General features: G+C 37.6%; 1 protein-coding gene across 31 annotated transcripts in view; it reads left to right on the top strand.

Annotated features, from left to right (window-relative positions):
* Positions 1–14,926, top strand: part of NRXN1 (neurexin 1) — a 743,929-nt gene that overhangs the window by 381,907 nt on the left and 347,096 nt on the right. For 17 of the 31 annotated variants that reach the window (XM_076334784.1, XM_076334782.1, XM_076334791.1 and 14 more), the window contains one exon: positions 4,504–4,623. In XM_076334784.1, coding sequence (XP_076190899.1) covers positions 4,504–4,623 — 120 coding nt within the window. Of the gene's footprint in view, positions 1–3,514; positions 3,542–4,503; positions 4,624–14,926 lie in introns of all 31 variants that reach the window. The other 14 variants (XM_076334774.1, XM_076334770.1, XM_076334764.1 and 11 more) reach the window with 1 other exon arrangement.

The following is a 14,926-nucleotide window of genomic DNA, read 5'->3' as shown; positions in this document are numbered from 1 at the left end:
ATAGCTTTAGTGTCTATTTATTTCTATCAGGAATGGAAAAATATGACTAAATTAGTTTGTCACTGAGTTTAGAAAATTAGATTCTGCTTTCTGAATAACGTTAGCAAGTTCCATGCCTGCACCATCCCTTCAGAGTCTCAAAGTATGCCTTAATTCCATTATGCATTTCATAGCTTCTTTTGAAATTATGTAATTATCTAAATGAATTTTATGTACTTCAAAGAAATATTGCCACAGGCCTAGAGTGTGAGTTCACCTTTTAAACCAGTGGCACAACTCAGCTATTGGTGAATTTAATAAAGCTACCAACAATTTAATAAAGGCCATACAAATATTTTCCTTTTTGGTGGAGAGTCAGCTTTTTCCGACACCAACATTATCTGACACAAGCAAAATGGTCAAACCAGATGTGCTGCCTGGCTCCCAGGGACCTGTCTCATCAAAAGTCTTTTGCCCGCAGAAGGAAATCTTTAACAGCATGGAATGAAATATTCCCTTCCAACCTTTCTGCTTAACTCTTGCAAGTTAACTCTTCCATCTCACTTGTTTACTTCAAGTCTTCCTGTCTGACCCATCTGTCAGTCTCTTGTCTGCAGACTATGGATCAGATGTACAAAAAAATGTTCTGACACCTAAAATATGATTTAAGTCACTTGCAAATTTAGCTGCCTCTTAAAAGTCTCTTGTATGCCTCAAGCTGCCCATAGCTCTGCTGCTGTGTACAGATAGGACTGTCTCCATCCTTACAAAGCTGAGCAGTTTTGCATCTATCACATGCTGCAATGGGATGCGTAAGCTCTGTAAGCCCCCTGAGATGTCAAGTCCAAAGAGCTCAGGACACAGCAGCAGAAGTAATTTCAAAACAGTAAGTATTAGTCACCGCCACTCTCAATCCAAAAGATGGCTGGCTGTACTGGTGGGTATATGTCCTTTGTTAAGACATCAGCCTGCTGCAAAACCTTTCCTGAGAAGTGAGGCACTTGGATTTGATGTTCTTCAGACTCTTATGGGATTGAATTCCCCACCTTTCTGGTATAAAAAAAAAAAAAACTGTGGTGAAAGCTCTTTTTCTCTCTTCTGTCAAACTGTGAAGCCATGATGTACCACTAATTAATTTTATGTGTTAGGATTTTGTTCTTAGAAGGTTGACATTTCTCAATAACTTTACTGTCATAAGTGCATGTTAAAAATTCTTTCTTTGGAATGTTTTTTTGCAAACCCACACGTGGGATTGGTGTGGCAAGTTGTAAGGCTTGCATTTTGAAATTTCAGCCACAGGCAGATAGATATCTCTGTTCTCTATCATTGAGCATTGAATGTAATTTACACTTGGCTGAATCCACCTTGTTGACAAATTTTCAATGGCTAGAACAGATAGAAACTAACAGCTAGAAACATAAATATGCTAACTAGCTCTTCGGATTGTGAACAGCAAACCCCAGAGCCAGGTTGTAAGTGTTTTTCTCTAGTCAAATCCATTGTACTTTCTTTACACACTTTAAATAAAGCAGAATTGTAGAAATTACAGAATGATAAAAAAATACTTTTAATATATTTAAGAGGAAAATGCACTGTGTACATGCGTGTGCATATATAATATAATTTGTGTATTAAATGAACTATATGAAAAGTTTCAAGGTATTAATATATGTGAAGATTCTTGGTGGTGAGACATGGAATTTATTTTTGCAATATATAGTAAAACATTGTACATGCTACTTAATAATGCATTTTGTGTAATATATAGCATGTAAGCCCTCACATAAGACAAATGTAAATGAGAGATCAAATCCAGTCAGTTAAAAAGTCTACAGTGAAGACTGAATAAATTAGAATATTTAAATAGAATGTGAATCAAAAGGTGAGTGCTTGAGAAGCGTATTACAATTTTTTTACTAAATAGCTTAGTTCTGTAATATATATAGGAAGATATGAACCTGTTATGGTAAATATTATAGTATTTACTGACATTAAACAGTCCTCCTCTGTTCTTTAAAAAAAAAAAAAAGCCTACTTTTATTAAAAGGAATTCTTACATGTAAGGTAGTCTTGATGTCAATTTTTTAATAATGACTACTATAGATAAGGAAAAAGTGCTAAGAATCAATTTCATAAAAAGCAAAATACCCTGCTTTTTAACAAGATCCTATCTGTATTTTTTCCAAATATGTGTGTTTTAACATGCACTTTTTAATGTGCCTACAGGGTCCTGCAGTTTACGTACTTTTAAGTCCTTGTGACTTTTGCTCTACTTTTGCAAAGATGAGGAAATTTAACATTGCATAACTAAAGTGTAAATAAATGCATGAATATATAACATTTAAACACCTACAGATATTTTCACTTCATCTTTGTAAAGTTTCCGAGTAGCAGAATCTGGTGAGAAAAAAATGTGTCTTGTCTTGTCAGCTACGGGATTCTGTCATTATAATCCCCAGCTCAAGAAAGGGTGATGTAATGCCCAAATGTTTAAACTTCTGGGCTCAAAACTCCAAAGAAAAGGAGATCACTATCCTATGTCTGCCTACTGCAGTCAATCAGTTATGGTTATTATTATTGTTGTTATTATTATTATATTATTTGAACAGGAGAAAATAGAACAGATAATAATTTTGCCGAAACAGGGATGCAGCGTACACTGCCCTCGTTCTTAATCACACTGGTGACTGTTCAGGCCCTGGTTCAGAGGTGTGCTCGAGCAGTGCCTCATTTAAAGCAAGTGGCCATTGAACTGACTTAAATCATATTGATATCGATTTTTTTAAAATACTGGCAAATCAAAAGAAAATCCCACACTGAGTTCTTTGAAGGAGCTGTAATGTCAAAGAAGGGTTAAGTGGATTTCTCTCTACAGGATGATTTAGGATATTTATATAATCTTTGGACCAGTTTTGCCTTGTCATCAATGACTTGCAATGGGAGTTTCAAATGGATATTGATGTGTCTTCTCCAAAACAATTTAGGAGAATTTTGTAATCCCAGAACCAAGTTTTTCCTTGTAGTGTCAAAAGTCAGTGTGAAATGTGTATGTGAGCTCATAGTAATCTGTAGTTCACAGTCTGTATTTCAGTCTTCATTCACCAGTCACGAAGAAAGGGCTAGAAAAAAGAAAGACCAGAGAGGATGATGGTGCTAATTATTCTTGAATTCAGTGTATCTGAACATGACAAATGGCTAGTCAGGATTCAGCCATGCATTTACTCTGCTAATGCATTCATATCTATCCAAGGAAGAAAAAAAACAACAAAACTTTTAATTTTCCTTCATTATATGTCATCAGCTCAATTAACCATTATATTTGTAGTAAAATACTGGCAAATTACTGCTTTCTTATTTTGGCTTGCCTGAAGATTTATGGCTATTAGCATTAATTTCTTTGCATTATATGGCATTTCTTTCTCTCTTTAACAGCAGCATGCACTTTACTCTGAATGTTTTTTTTCTGTGTTTGCTGCCATTTCAATATTGCTTACTAACATTTAATATATTTTGCTTTTTTATTTTGCTGACAAAGTTGCATTGATGAAAGCTGATTTGCAAGGTAGATAGCCCTGTGTGTATTAAACAAGACTGAAACCCCCAATGCACAGTTGGATTTCTGCAGTGAATGCTCTGTACATTTCAGAACTAAAATGTGTTATTTTATTTCAGATTTTGTCTTTCACACCTCTAAAACAATGGGCTACATGAACCTTCATTTTCCAGCATAGCTTGCATAAAGGCTTTCAGTCTTGAATATGTTTGTATAGTGATTGCTTTAGTGCTTTGATCATTCCTTTTCAAATTTCTTTATATTTCAGTAGTCTAGTTATGATTCTCTAGAAATAGAGTAGCTTTGTTTTTCATGCGTATGTCACATTTTGGCATGCCAGTTCATTAGTAGTCTGATTTTCTGCATTCTCCCTTAAAAAAAGGAAACTGCATGGGATCCCTGAAGCATGTGAATCAGTACTTGCCAACATTCCTGCCAAAGAATCCCAAGCTCTTCTTAATTTCAGACCTAAATCATTTAAAATAATTTGTGGGATTAAAAGCATTGTATAGTGTAGCTTCATTTTATTATTTTTTTTATTTTGTTTTGGTTTTAATTTTATTTTCTAATCTTTACTTTCATCTCCCAGAGCTTTGCTTTCTGTGGCATCTGGCTTTGAAATGTATTTATAGGAAAAAATAGTACTGAAGTTTTTAGAAAACATTTAGCCAGTTAATGGTCTGACACGAGATTAACAAATAACTTGCAACAAAATTAACATTCCCACTGTACCTGGAATAACTCTGCTTCAGCTTGCACATTCTTATGTGTTTGACATATCAATCTTAAAACTAAAGAAAAACACCCTTTTGATATTATATGCTGCTACAAAATCAACAAGTTTGTGTGTTTTACTTGGTAACTCTTTACTCATTTGATTTGAGATGTTGGCAACTAGTTAATGTGATCCAGTGAGAAATACCTTTCTTTGGAAGACAAAGTGCAAGTTCTTTTTTGTGTGTTCTCATCAGGCCCCAGCACAACGTGCCAAGAGGATTCATGCGCGAACCAGGGAGTGTGCTTACAGCAGTGGGATGGATTCAGTTGTGACTGTAGTATGACCTCCTTTAGTGGACCATTATGCAATGACCGTAAGTACACTAAAAAATGCTGATCTGAGCTCTCGAGAGTTTTAAGGCAATATTTGAAGCAAGTGACTGAAGCTTTATATTATTTTAATATTAGATATTTAAATGAACTGGCAAACCCTGTGAAAATCTGTAAGGCTTGTGGGAAGAACATAGCTAAAATATACAGTATAAATTTTGGACAATGTGCAGTATCAAACACTGACAGAATTTGGTTTTATTACACTTGATTGCATGTCTAATATATTGATGGTTACCTGTTTGAAATAATCCCTTTCCTGCATAAATGTTACGAATAGAGTTTTTTTCCTGATTGAAAAAACCTTTTGCATTTTATTATCTTAAGCTATATTGTAATTTTGTAGCATTATATCATGAGGGCTATAATTACTGTGAAACAGTTGACAAGGCTCATTATCTCCCTTTGTCGATTTCTTTAGGTGACACACTAAGCATGCCAATAATAAAAGCATGGCGAGTGTTTTAGTTCTTTTAAATTTCATCTGAAAAAAACTACATAACATACACCAACCATCTGGTCTTTCAGAAAAAGCTTAAATGTGTCAAAAATAAGGGGCCTGATTCACCAATGTCATAATCTAGTTTTATTGCAATCTAGCCTTATTGATCTAAATAGAATTATGCAGAAGTGAATGTGGAATAGTAATGCAAGAGCCATAATAATCCACGGAAACTGATTAAAGTGAGCTACTGAGTTTTCTTTTTAACTCATCATATTTGAAATACCCAAATGTTGCACATTTTTATGTACATATGAAGAGGGAATTGCTTTAAGGCTAAGCATTTTTATTTCTATTTGTATACATTTATCTGAATGAATGACTGATGATAGAAAGTGATGGTATAACTACCTAGTCAAGCATTTTGGATTTTTATGTCTTGTTCTGGTTCTCCACTCTACAGCAAGGTGTAACTTCTTGGACAAACCCTAAAATAACAGAATAATTATAATCTGAAGAGCTTTTGGCTCAAATTGTATCTAGCACAAGGCTAGAAAATGAATTATATGTAAAAGCTACATTAATTATTCTCACGAAAGTTCCACTTTTCTACTCTTGACCATGCTTGAAAACTATAGAAAGGACTCACCCTCAGTCTGTTTTTCTGCAATTGTTGTCATGGTAGAAATGAAATGTGGAATCAAAAAACTTTAGATAATTTGAGCAAAGGTTTGGGTTCATTTTATGTATATGAGTTTGCCCTTCCCAGCAATATGAGTGATTAGTCATACTGCTAAACATATATTTTTAAAGATTTCAATCCCCTATCTGCTACAGGAGAAAATGATTTGTTTCTATTTTACTTTTAAGTTGTTATTTCTGTTCTTCTGTGATCTTTGAGTTCTTCCAAAAGTAACTAAAAACTGTGAATAAGAAGTTATATGTTCCACATCTAGCAAAGGAAAAACTCTGTTTATAAATTTGTCTTAGCAGTAACTGATGTCTGGACCTGGAATATTCTGTGAATTATTTCTTCAAGTGACAGCTATTGCATAAATTTGGCGAGCTGATGAATTTACGTAAGAAAGATATTTACCAATCTGTGAAGGCTCATTTGTATGGTAACATTATGGACCACATTGCACACAATCTCATAATTCTCAATATACTATTTCCAACGATGGTAAAAGAATACCTTTAGTACATGGCTGCCAAAAATACTTACTTTTTTCCCAGATAAATCTTTTTTTTTTTAATGTTCTTCTATCAGAAACATGAAATATAAATTTATCTTAGATACGGATGTTTTGTAATAGAATGCAGTGTCTGGTAAATACAATACAGTTGGTTTCTGCTTTATCTTGGCTCCTCACATTAGTTCAGATACCAAAAACCTGCAAAGCAAATCTAACGAGAGAGATTTTTCATAATGGTGTATGTAAGGGAAAGCAGGAGAAATGATGTTGTAATCTCAGTGTCATCTAGATGCTCCTAGTCTTCTCTCTGCTGTGTTTGGGAAGAACATAATGGAAAGAGGAGTGATGAAATGTTACTACAGTTTTTAGTAACTTGCATAGGCTGCACACCACAGGCTAAACTTCTGCAGCACTGAAGTAAGACAAATTCCCTTCATGTGAAGAAAGATTATCTCAGCGACAGGTCTGGAATAGCACCTGCTTGATGCTGAAAAATGCATCGCCTTCAGAAGGACATAGGCATGGTCCTGAGCGGTGTGTGTGAGAGTGTTTCCATTGCAGACTGCGCATGGAGCGATGCTGGTTGACAGAAGCTGAAATCTAACCCAGCATCGCTACACAGACAGGCTCTTGGCTTAGTTTATGTTTTAATGTACTGGTTTATGTAAAATGGAGTATTCAGGACATCAAAATTTCATAGGTAGAGATTTTTTGTTATCAGACCCAAAAATTGACCACTTAAAAGTAAGTGTCAGTGGTCATAAGAGAAACAGTTAAAAGTACCTCGTTTATGGAGACTTGCATCCCTCCTGTATTGGATGTCCATGTCCAGGTGTTGGTAGCGGGGGGCTGCAGTGTGGCCTCGGTGAGGAGAGGCCAGGACTGCCCCATGCTGGGCACAGCCAGCTCCAACAGACCCCCCACAGGGCACAGCTGAGTCCTTCAGCCACGCTGGTGGCACCTCTGTGAAAACATGCTTAGAAAGTATGCCATTCTTACCAAAATGCTGGACAGATGAAGGAGGAGGGAACAAAAAGAGTGAGAAACAGCAGAGGGAACACCAAAGTCAGAGCAGGGGGAATGGGCGAGCAGCTGGGTGGGAGTTTGGCCCTCAGCCAGGATTAATCCACCACACCTCCCTGTTATTTTGTCCACCAGTTCTTAGGGAATATATTTGGGTAGAAATTTCATACTGACAAAATGGCTGAGGTGAGAGGGGACCTGTGGAGATTGTCTAGTCCAACCCCTCTGCTCAGAGCAGAGTCAACTAATACAGGTTGTCCAGGGCTGTGTCCAGTTGGGTTTTGAATATCTCCAAGGATGGAGACTCCACAGCCTCTCTGGGCAACCTGTGCCAGTGCTCAGTCACCCTCACAGTACAAACATTTTCCTTATATTTAAATGAGATTTCGTGAATTTCAGTTTGTGCCTATTGCCTCCTGTCCTGTCACTGGGCACCACTGAGAAGAATCTGTCTCTGTCATCTTTACTCCCACCCGTCAGGTATTTTAAAACATTGATAGGATCCTCACTGAGCCTTCTCCAGGCTGAACAGTCCCTGCTCTCTCAGCCTCTCTTCATATGAGAGATGCTTCAAGCCCTTAATCGCTTTTGTGGCTCTTTGCTGGACTTATGCTTATGTTGCACTGGGGAGCCCAGCACTAGGAGACAGGGCTCCAGATGCATCTCAACAGTGCTGAGTAGAGGGGAAGGATCACAACTCTCAACCTCTCTGCGATGTTTTTCCTGATGCAGCCAATGAGGCTGTTGGCCTTTGCCACAAGAGCACATTGCTGACTCATGTTCAACTTGGTGTCTACCAGGACACCCAGATCCTTTTCTGCAAAGCTGCTTTCCAGCTGGTCAGGCCCCAGCCTGTCCTGGTGCATGGGGTTATTCCTCCCCACGTGCAGGATTTGGCATTTTCCTTTGTTTTACAAGGTTCTTGTCAGCCCACTTCTCCAGCTTGTCAGCATCCTTCTGAATGGCAGCACACGCATCTGGTCTATCAGCCACTCCTCCCAGTTTTGTATCATCTGCAATTTGCATAAATGTGCACAAATTACCTAGCTGCATTTCAGTTGATACTTTCAGCATGTTTCCCATAGTAACCTCAGTGCACGAAGATTTGACATGCGTCATTCCTAGGCTTTACTATGTAAACGTTTCACATGTATCATTCTTGTCTTTAATTTCCAAAACAGAGTTTGGAGGAAATAATGAAAGAAATAGTTTCTTGAAAATTGTTATAGTACATTCTACTAATACAGTGTGCAAGAAGTTTCTTTAATCTTTCCTAAAATAGCAAATTATTACTCCTGTGCTGTTCAGTGTATTATTCCAGGTGAAAATGTGCACAGCTTAAAATGAAGATTTTTTTAAAAGTTCTCTCAAAATAAGCACCATGTGAGGCAGGTTGTTTCTTTCCCAGTCCAATAGTGTCCTCCGCATGTCAGCTAGAGAGAAGGAGAAGATTAGGCAATATATTCCTATGGAAAATGACCTGGGCCAGCCAAGGGTAAGGCTACGGTTTTACAACTGTAGTCAGGAACACCCACAGTTTAATCCACAAAAGTTTTGCTTAGTTACAAATCTCAGTACTCCACTACAGTGAGTATGGAGTGCCTGTAGACCATAAGCCTCCGTGGTGGCACAGGTAGGAACATTCTGTGTGCTGCAGTTTCCTGTTTACTGGAAGATAAACAAAGCAGGGGAAGTTTTGACCCCAAGATGCTATACAGATTATCATTCTCTCTTTTGATGTGATATGACACTTGGAGATTCAGGGCAACAGCGCTCTTTAGATGTGATAGACAGAAGTGTTACACTGATAAGTGTAAAGCAGACCAGTAGTAGTTGTTCTTACAAAATGGGATTATATAGAAGACTGTACTAAAAGGACAGTTAGTGGCTTTTCTTACAAATGGATGGATGCATGCAACTCCTCTGAGAAAATACATCATGAACATCGTAACTGTTTCTAACAGCAGGTTATGTAGTGAAAGCAATCCTCCCAGGGAATTCAGCTTTTTTATAAGAGTAGTGTTGAAAATTACTCTGGCAAAACAAAACAAAACAAATCTATAAGAGATTATCTGCTTTCTAAAGTTTACATCTGTTTTTACTAGGGCAGTCTTTAAGTATAGCCATATTAGTGAATGTAATGGCATGTTTGTGGAAACAAATACTGCTATTATGGCATAGAAAATAGCAGACATCATAACATTGTCACATTACATTAGTATAGAAATGTTCTGTGCCGAATTACAGGGCAGCTTCAACACTGACTGTTACCATAAGGGAATAATGTATTGGCGTTGTACTTGTGATGGTATAGCTAACACTGTGTCAACACTTCCATTAAAATCCATTTCTGAAGGGTTAGAACTTCACCACGCAGTCTCTTCTGACTAGGTATTAGACATTCTCAACCACTGTAAGTAACAAAACTTTTTTTAAAAGTTCTTCTATTTTATTTTGACTCTTTACCAAGAAAAATCAAAAGCCCTTATTTAAATGGAGAACTGTGTCAATATTACAAAATGGGTTCACATAAAACGTTTCATTTTCTTGATATTTGATTGCATTATAGAGATACTGCCTTTCAGCTAAGACTACATCTGTAGTGATGGTTAGATTTTATTTTAAATGTGTTTTGATGTTAATATAATAATTGTTATGTATCAGGACGATTTAATTGGAGATTGGACAAGGAATTCAAGGAAGGCCTGCTAGGAAAAGACGGAATCCACCTGCCAAGGTGGGGCAAAAGCATCTTTGCCACAAGCTGGCCAACCTTGTGAGGAGAGAGCCAGGACTAGGAATGGTGGGGAATGGGGATGACAACTCACAAGAAAGTGAGGAAATAGTGGACGGAGTGTGACAGGAAGGTATGGAGCTCTGCCCAGGGACAAGTGATGAGCCAGTGGAGAACTTATGGGTCAGGGTTAGAGGGCAGACCAAAGTCTAATATGATGTGATGGGTATCTGCTACAAACTGCCTGATAAGGAGGAAGAAATAGATGAGGCCGCCTTCAGACAAGTTGAAGAAGCCTCATGTTCACAGACCTAGTCCTCATGAGGGACTTGAATTAGCCCAGTATTTTCTGGAGGGGCAACAGAGCAGGGCACAAGCAATCTAGGAGATGTCTGAAGTGCATTTACTTGCTGACACAGGTGATCAAGGAGCCAATGAAGGGAGGCACACTGCTAGACCTCATATGTACAAACAAGGAAGAATGGATCAGGGTTGTGATGGTCAGGAAGTTCAGGTTCTTGAGAGGTAGGAGAAAGACAAAAAGCTGGAACACAATCCTGGACTTCAAGAGAGCAGACCTTGGCCTGTTCAGGGACCTGCTTGGAAGAATCCCATAGCGCCCAGGAGAACTGGTAGATTTTCAAGCATCACTTCCTCGAAGCTGAGGAACCCTCATACACAACCTCATACACAGAAAATCAAGGAAAAGTGGCAAAAGGCAGGAGGAGCGTCTGACAAAACATTAAAAGGGAGTGTGCAAGAGGTGGAAGCAGGGTCAGGTGGCCCAGGAAGATGCAGTCCATGCATGCAGGGATGGGGTTAGGAAAGCCAAGGCCCACTTGGAGTTTAATCTGGCAAGGGACGTGGAGGTGTAACAGGAAAGGCTCCTACTGGCAGTGAAAGAGCAGGAAAATGTGGGCCTGCCACTGGATGGGGTGAGGGGACCTCATGCCAAGGGACGTGGAAGAGACCGAGGTACTCGGTCTTCTTTGCCTTGGTCTTTATTGGTAAGACCAGCCTTGGTAAGACTTTCAGCAATCCCAGGTCCCTGAGACCAGTGAGAAAGTCTGGAGGAAGACTTACCTTGGTGGAGAAAGATCAGGTCGGGGAATATCTAAACAAAGTGGACATAAACAAGTTCCTGAGACCTGATGGGAGACATCCACGAGTGTCAAAGGACATTGCAATGCTGCTCTTGATTATCTATGAAAGGTCATGGCTATTGGGGGTGGTTCCTGAGAACTAGAAAAAAGTAAATGTTTCTCCTGTCTTCAAGAAGACAGAACCAGTAAACTACAGGCTGGTCAGCCTCATCTCAATCACTGGAAAGGTGATGGAGAAAATCTGCCTGAAAGCAGATTAGGGACAAGAAGGTTATTAGGGATAGCCAGTATAGACTTATGAAGGGGAAATCATGTATTATTAAATGACAGTGGATTTGGTACTTAGGTATTTGTCATTTTTTGCTAAGCTGACAATCTGTGTTCTGATTTGCAACCATGCTGAGCACTCAAAATTGGGACTGAAACATGTGTTTCCAGAAAATCAAATCCTAATTATTTCAGATTGAACACACCGAACAGTGGATACTTTTGGCTGTTAGTGAGGATAGTAGAAACTAGGCACTGTAAAAATACATTATGAGAGATTTGGATATTAGAGTATTTGACATTATAAAAATTCCAGGAGGAACTGAATGATTCTCTCTTCAGCGTAGTGTTTGGAGAGTGCATTAAGTAATATTGAGGTTATACTTTAAACCCCCAAAACCCTAAATATTGAGTCAGCATTCAACTTCTGCAATAAGTGAGCGGTTTTATAAACACCAGCTTTCTTCACTGCAGAACTCTGATCAAAACAGGCGCATTCTCGCACTGAATGAGACAAGTGTCTTATACTTTGTGAACATGTAATTAGCAATTATGTAATAATCCATATGCAAGGAGGGGTAATTTAATATTGCACACAGAAGTGTAAACCTGGCTTTCCTTAGGTTTGCAGTGTTTTGTGTTTAATGTCTTTTATGTGTATATATATTTAAAAAAAAAAATCACACACTATATAGTGTATAAAAAATAGGAGTATTTATTATTTTCTCTTATCCATACCACTGACTTTTTACAGTCTTCTGAACTATTGTATGATGTTGACAATGGATAATCATTCTCCTCTCACAATGTCTTCCTTCTTCTGGAACGCAAATCAGAGGGTGATATTCACATAATCTCTGTTTACATTATCAGTCCGGTATTACAGAAATGATGGATTTAAATCATTTTACTGCATATATTTCTTTCACATTTATTAATTGATTTAATAGTTATGGATACTGCATCTTTTGGACGTTTTGACACCTGGAGTGTAAGATCAGTCTTAATGCTACTTTTGTGAGAAGGATATATACAAAATAAAGAAGGTTAATTAAACCAGTGACCAAAAGCTAAACTAACTGTAAAAGCCGCTCGGTAGTACTTTCCAAAATAATATTACATACTCCTGGCTAAGACTTTGCAGTTGCTAGCTACTAATAAACGTATAACCTGCTATTAAGAAAAGGGATAGATAATTCCTCAGAGTACTTTAAAACACATTTGATTTCCATCTCCAGTAGCTGAGAATTAAAAATTCTGTCCCTGATAACATACCAGTCTAAATACTTCATATGATTATTTTGCCGCAGAGGCTCACAGTACACAGGAGAAATAATGGTAGCTGCACACAAAATTACAGTGCAGGGCAAGCTGTTGGAATGAACTAATTGAAGAAATCTCAATTTGTTCAGCTTATCTTATCCAATATCTCTCTGTAATGAATATCTGGAATTTCTGGTGACAAATATCAGTGTCCTAATTTGTATAAACTTCAAAGGAAGTAGGACTTCACACATGCAGTCTTGAAAATGCAGAAATGTTGAGGTGTTTAGGACAATTAGAAAAACTGTAAAAACAGCAAGGAAAGCAAGAAGTATTGCCTGTGAGCCATGGCTGTGGACCAAGATTACTTTTTTTTTAACTTTGGTTTTTATTGGAATCCTAATCAGGATAGACTCACCTTGAGCTGTCAGGCTCCTGTGGTGTTATATAGGAGCACATGCTGCTCCAGCCAGAACTGTGGAGCATGATGCACAGATGACAACATTTTTTCAAGGTTTTAGTGGCCCAGCTCTATTAGGTTTTCATGTGTTTCATGTGGATTTTGTACTATGTAAATTTTGGCCTTTCATTAAGATATATCAGTCTATTAATTATGTAAGTTAACAGGCATGCTTTTGTTGACAGTCTGAAAACAAGTTTTAGAATTTTTTTCTTTTTTACATAGAAATTCTGGAGTAGTCAGTTAGATGAGCTATCCATGCCTAAAATAGTTAAGTAATTTCCATTTTTGTAAATACATTACAAACTATCCCTTTAAAAAATGAATAGAAAGTTGTTTGACAGTGATTGTAGAAGCTCTTACATGTGAGAATATTTCAAACAAGCAGTAATAAGTAAAGTTTTAAGTGGGATATTTGATACAGAAAAAGCCAAAAAGGAACTTTCAAGGTACACAGAATACACTGTTATAGTTGTGCTTGTAGCTCAGGTAGAAGCAATTATGCAACATCTCTGGCCTACTCGGAGGTATTTTCTATTCCACAATATTAAAAATGGAACATAGTGTCAGAAAATTGCAAGCTTCTCTCTGCCTCTGGAGGAATCAAGGGAGTAATTAAATTGGATTTTGGTATGTCAATAATATCTTTCTCTTATTAATGGCACAATAATTTTGTAAATCAAATCCTAGAAGTGTTTCCAGTGTCATAAAGGTGAAAATGATTAAGGGTTAATTAAATATATTCTCATGGAACTAAAAATGTTCTGTTGGGTATCATTAGATTCCTTTCTCTAGAACTTTCAACTATTACAATTTAACAGTATACAATGTACAATTCAGGCCTGAAATTTGTGTAGCCAAACGCTATTCACAGTAACAAGCACAGTGGATGAGTGCTGTCACTGTTCTTTCTCACAGGTTTCTCTGAACAGTCCAACAATATCATATACTAAAATCAATTTTAGGTAACTAGTAGTTTTCTGAACAAGATTAATCACTATACACAGCACAGCTGGAGCAGAAGTTTTAGCTCTGTAATGGTGTCAGTCGTTCCTCTCCAACAAACTCAAAAAAAGAGCAATGAGGAAGTGCTAGTTTTTTTAATAGATGAGAGCTGCAAGGGTCGCAACTGGGAAGAAAGAAGAAGCAGCTTTCCCAAGCAGTGTCTTCTATAACCCATAGCATGAGAATAGCTCAAAGTGTATATGGGGAGTTTGGTAATATATATCTATTTTATGTGTAAGATATTTAAGTACAATGGCACAATGATGCACAATGGTGCTTCAGAAAGATAAAATTATTCAGTTTTTCTGGAGTCTGTACCACTGGACTCAGGTTACTAAGGCAACCTGATCTTCCTCAGCATGTATTCTGGCTTGACAGATAGATAGGTAGGTTAGTTTCAAAGTAACTACATACATATGAGGGACTCCCATACTCATTGCAAAGTGAGATTTTGTTGGTAGCTTGATACCGTCTTTGGAGCCTTCTGTGTGTTCATTTTTGCCAGGTGCTGCAGAAAATTGAGGCAAAGAAAACCTTTCTATTAAATGCAGAGTAAACAAAATGACCTGAATCTTATATGGGTAAATCAAGGTGTTCTGGAGTCCAAATTAAAGATCTGTGTAATTCCTCAGAAGTTGAGAATGGAAGCATGCACTGGAGTAATGGCAAAGCATAGAGAAGGATACATTACACAGACATTTTTACAGCTTTCCTGATTTTGTTCCCATGCTACAGGATGGATATTGTACCTCTTTTGACCACTTTTGGCCTGCTGACTCCACCTAACCAGCAGT

This window comes from Aptenodytes patagonicus, chromosome 3 (genome assembly GCF_965638725.1).
Source record: "Aptenodytes patagonicus chromosome 3, bAptPat1.pri.cur, whole genome shotgun sequence".
In the NCBI taxonomy this organism is placed as follows: Eukaryota; Metazoa; Chordata; class Aves; order Sphenisciformes; family Spheniscidae; genus Aptenodytes; species Aptenodytes patagonicus.
This window is presented reverse-complemented; position numbering and strand designations above follow the sequence as displayed.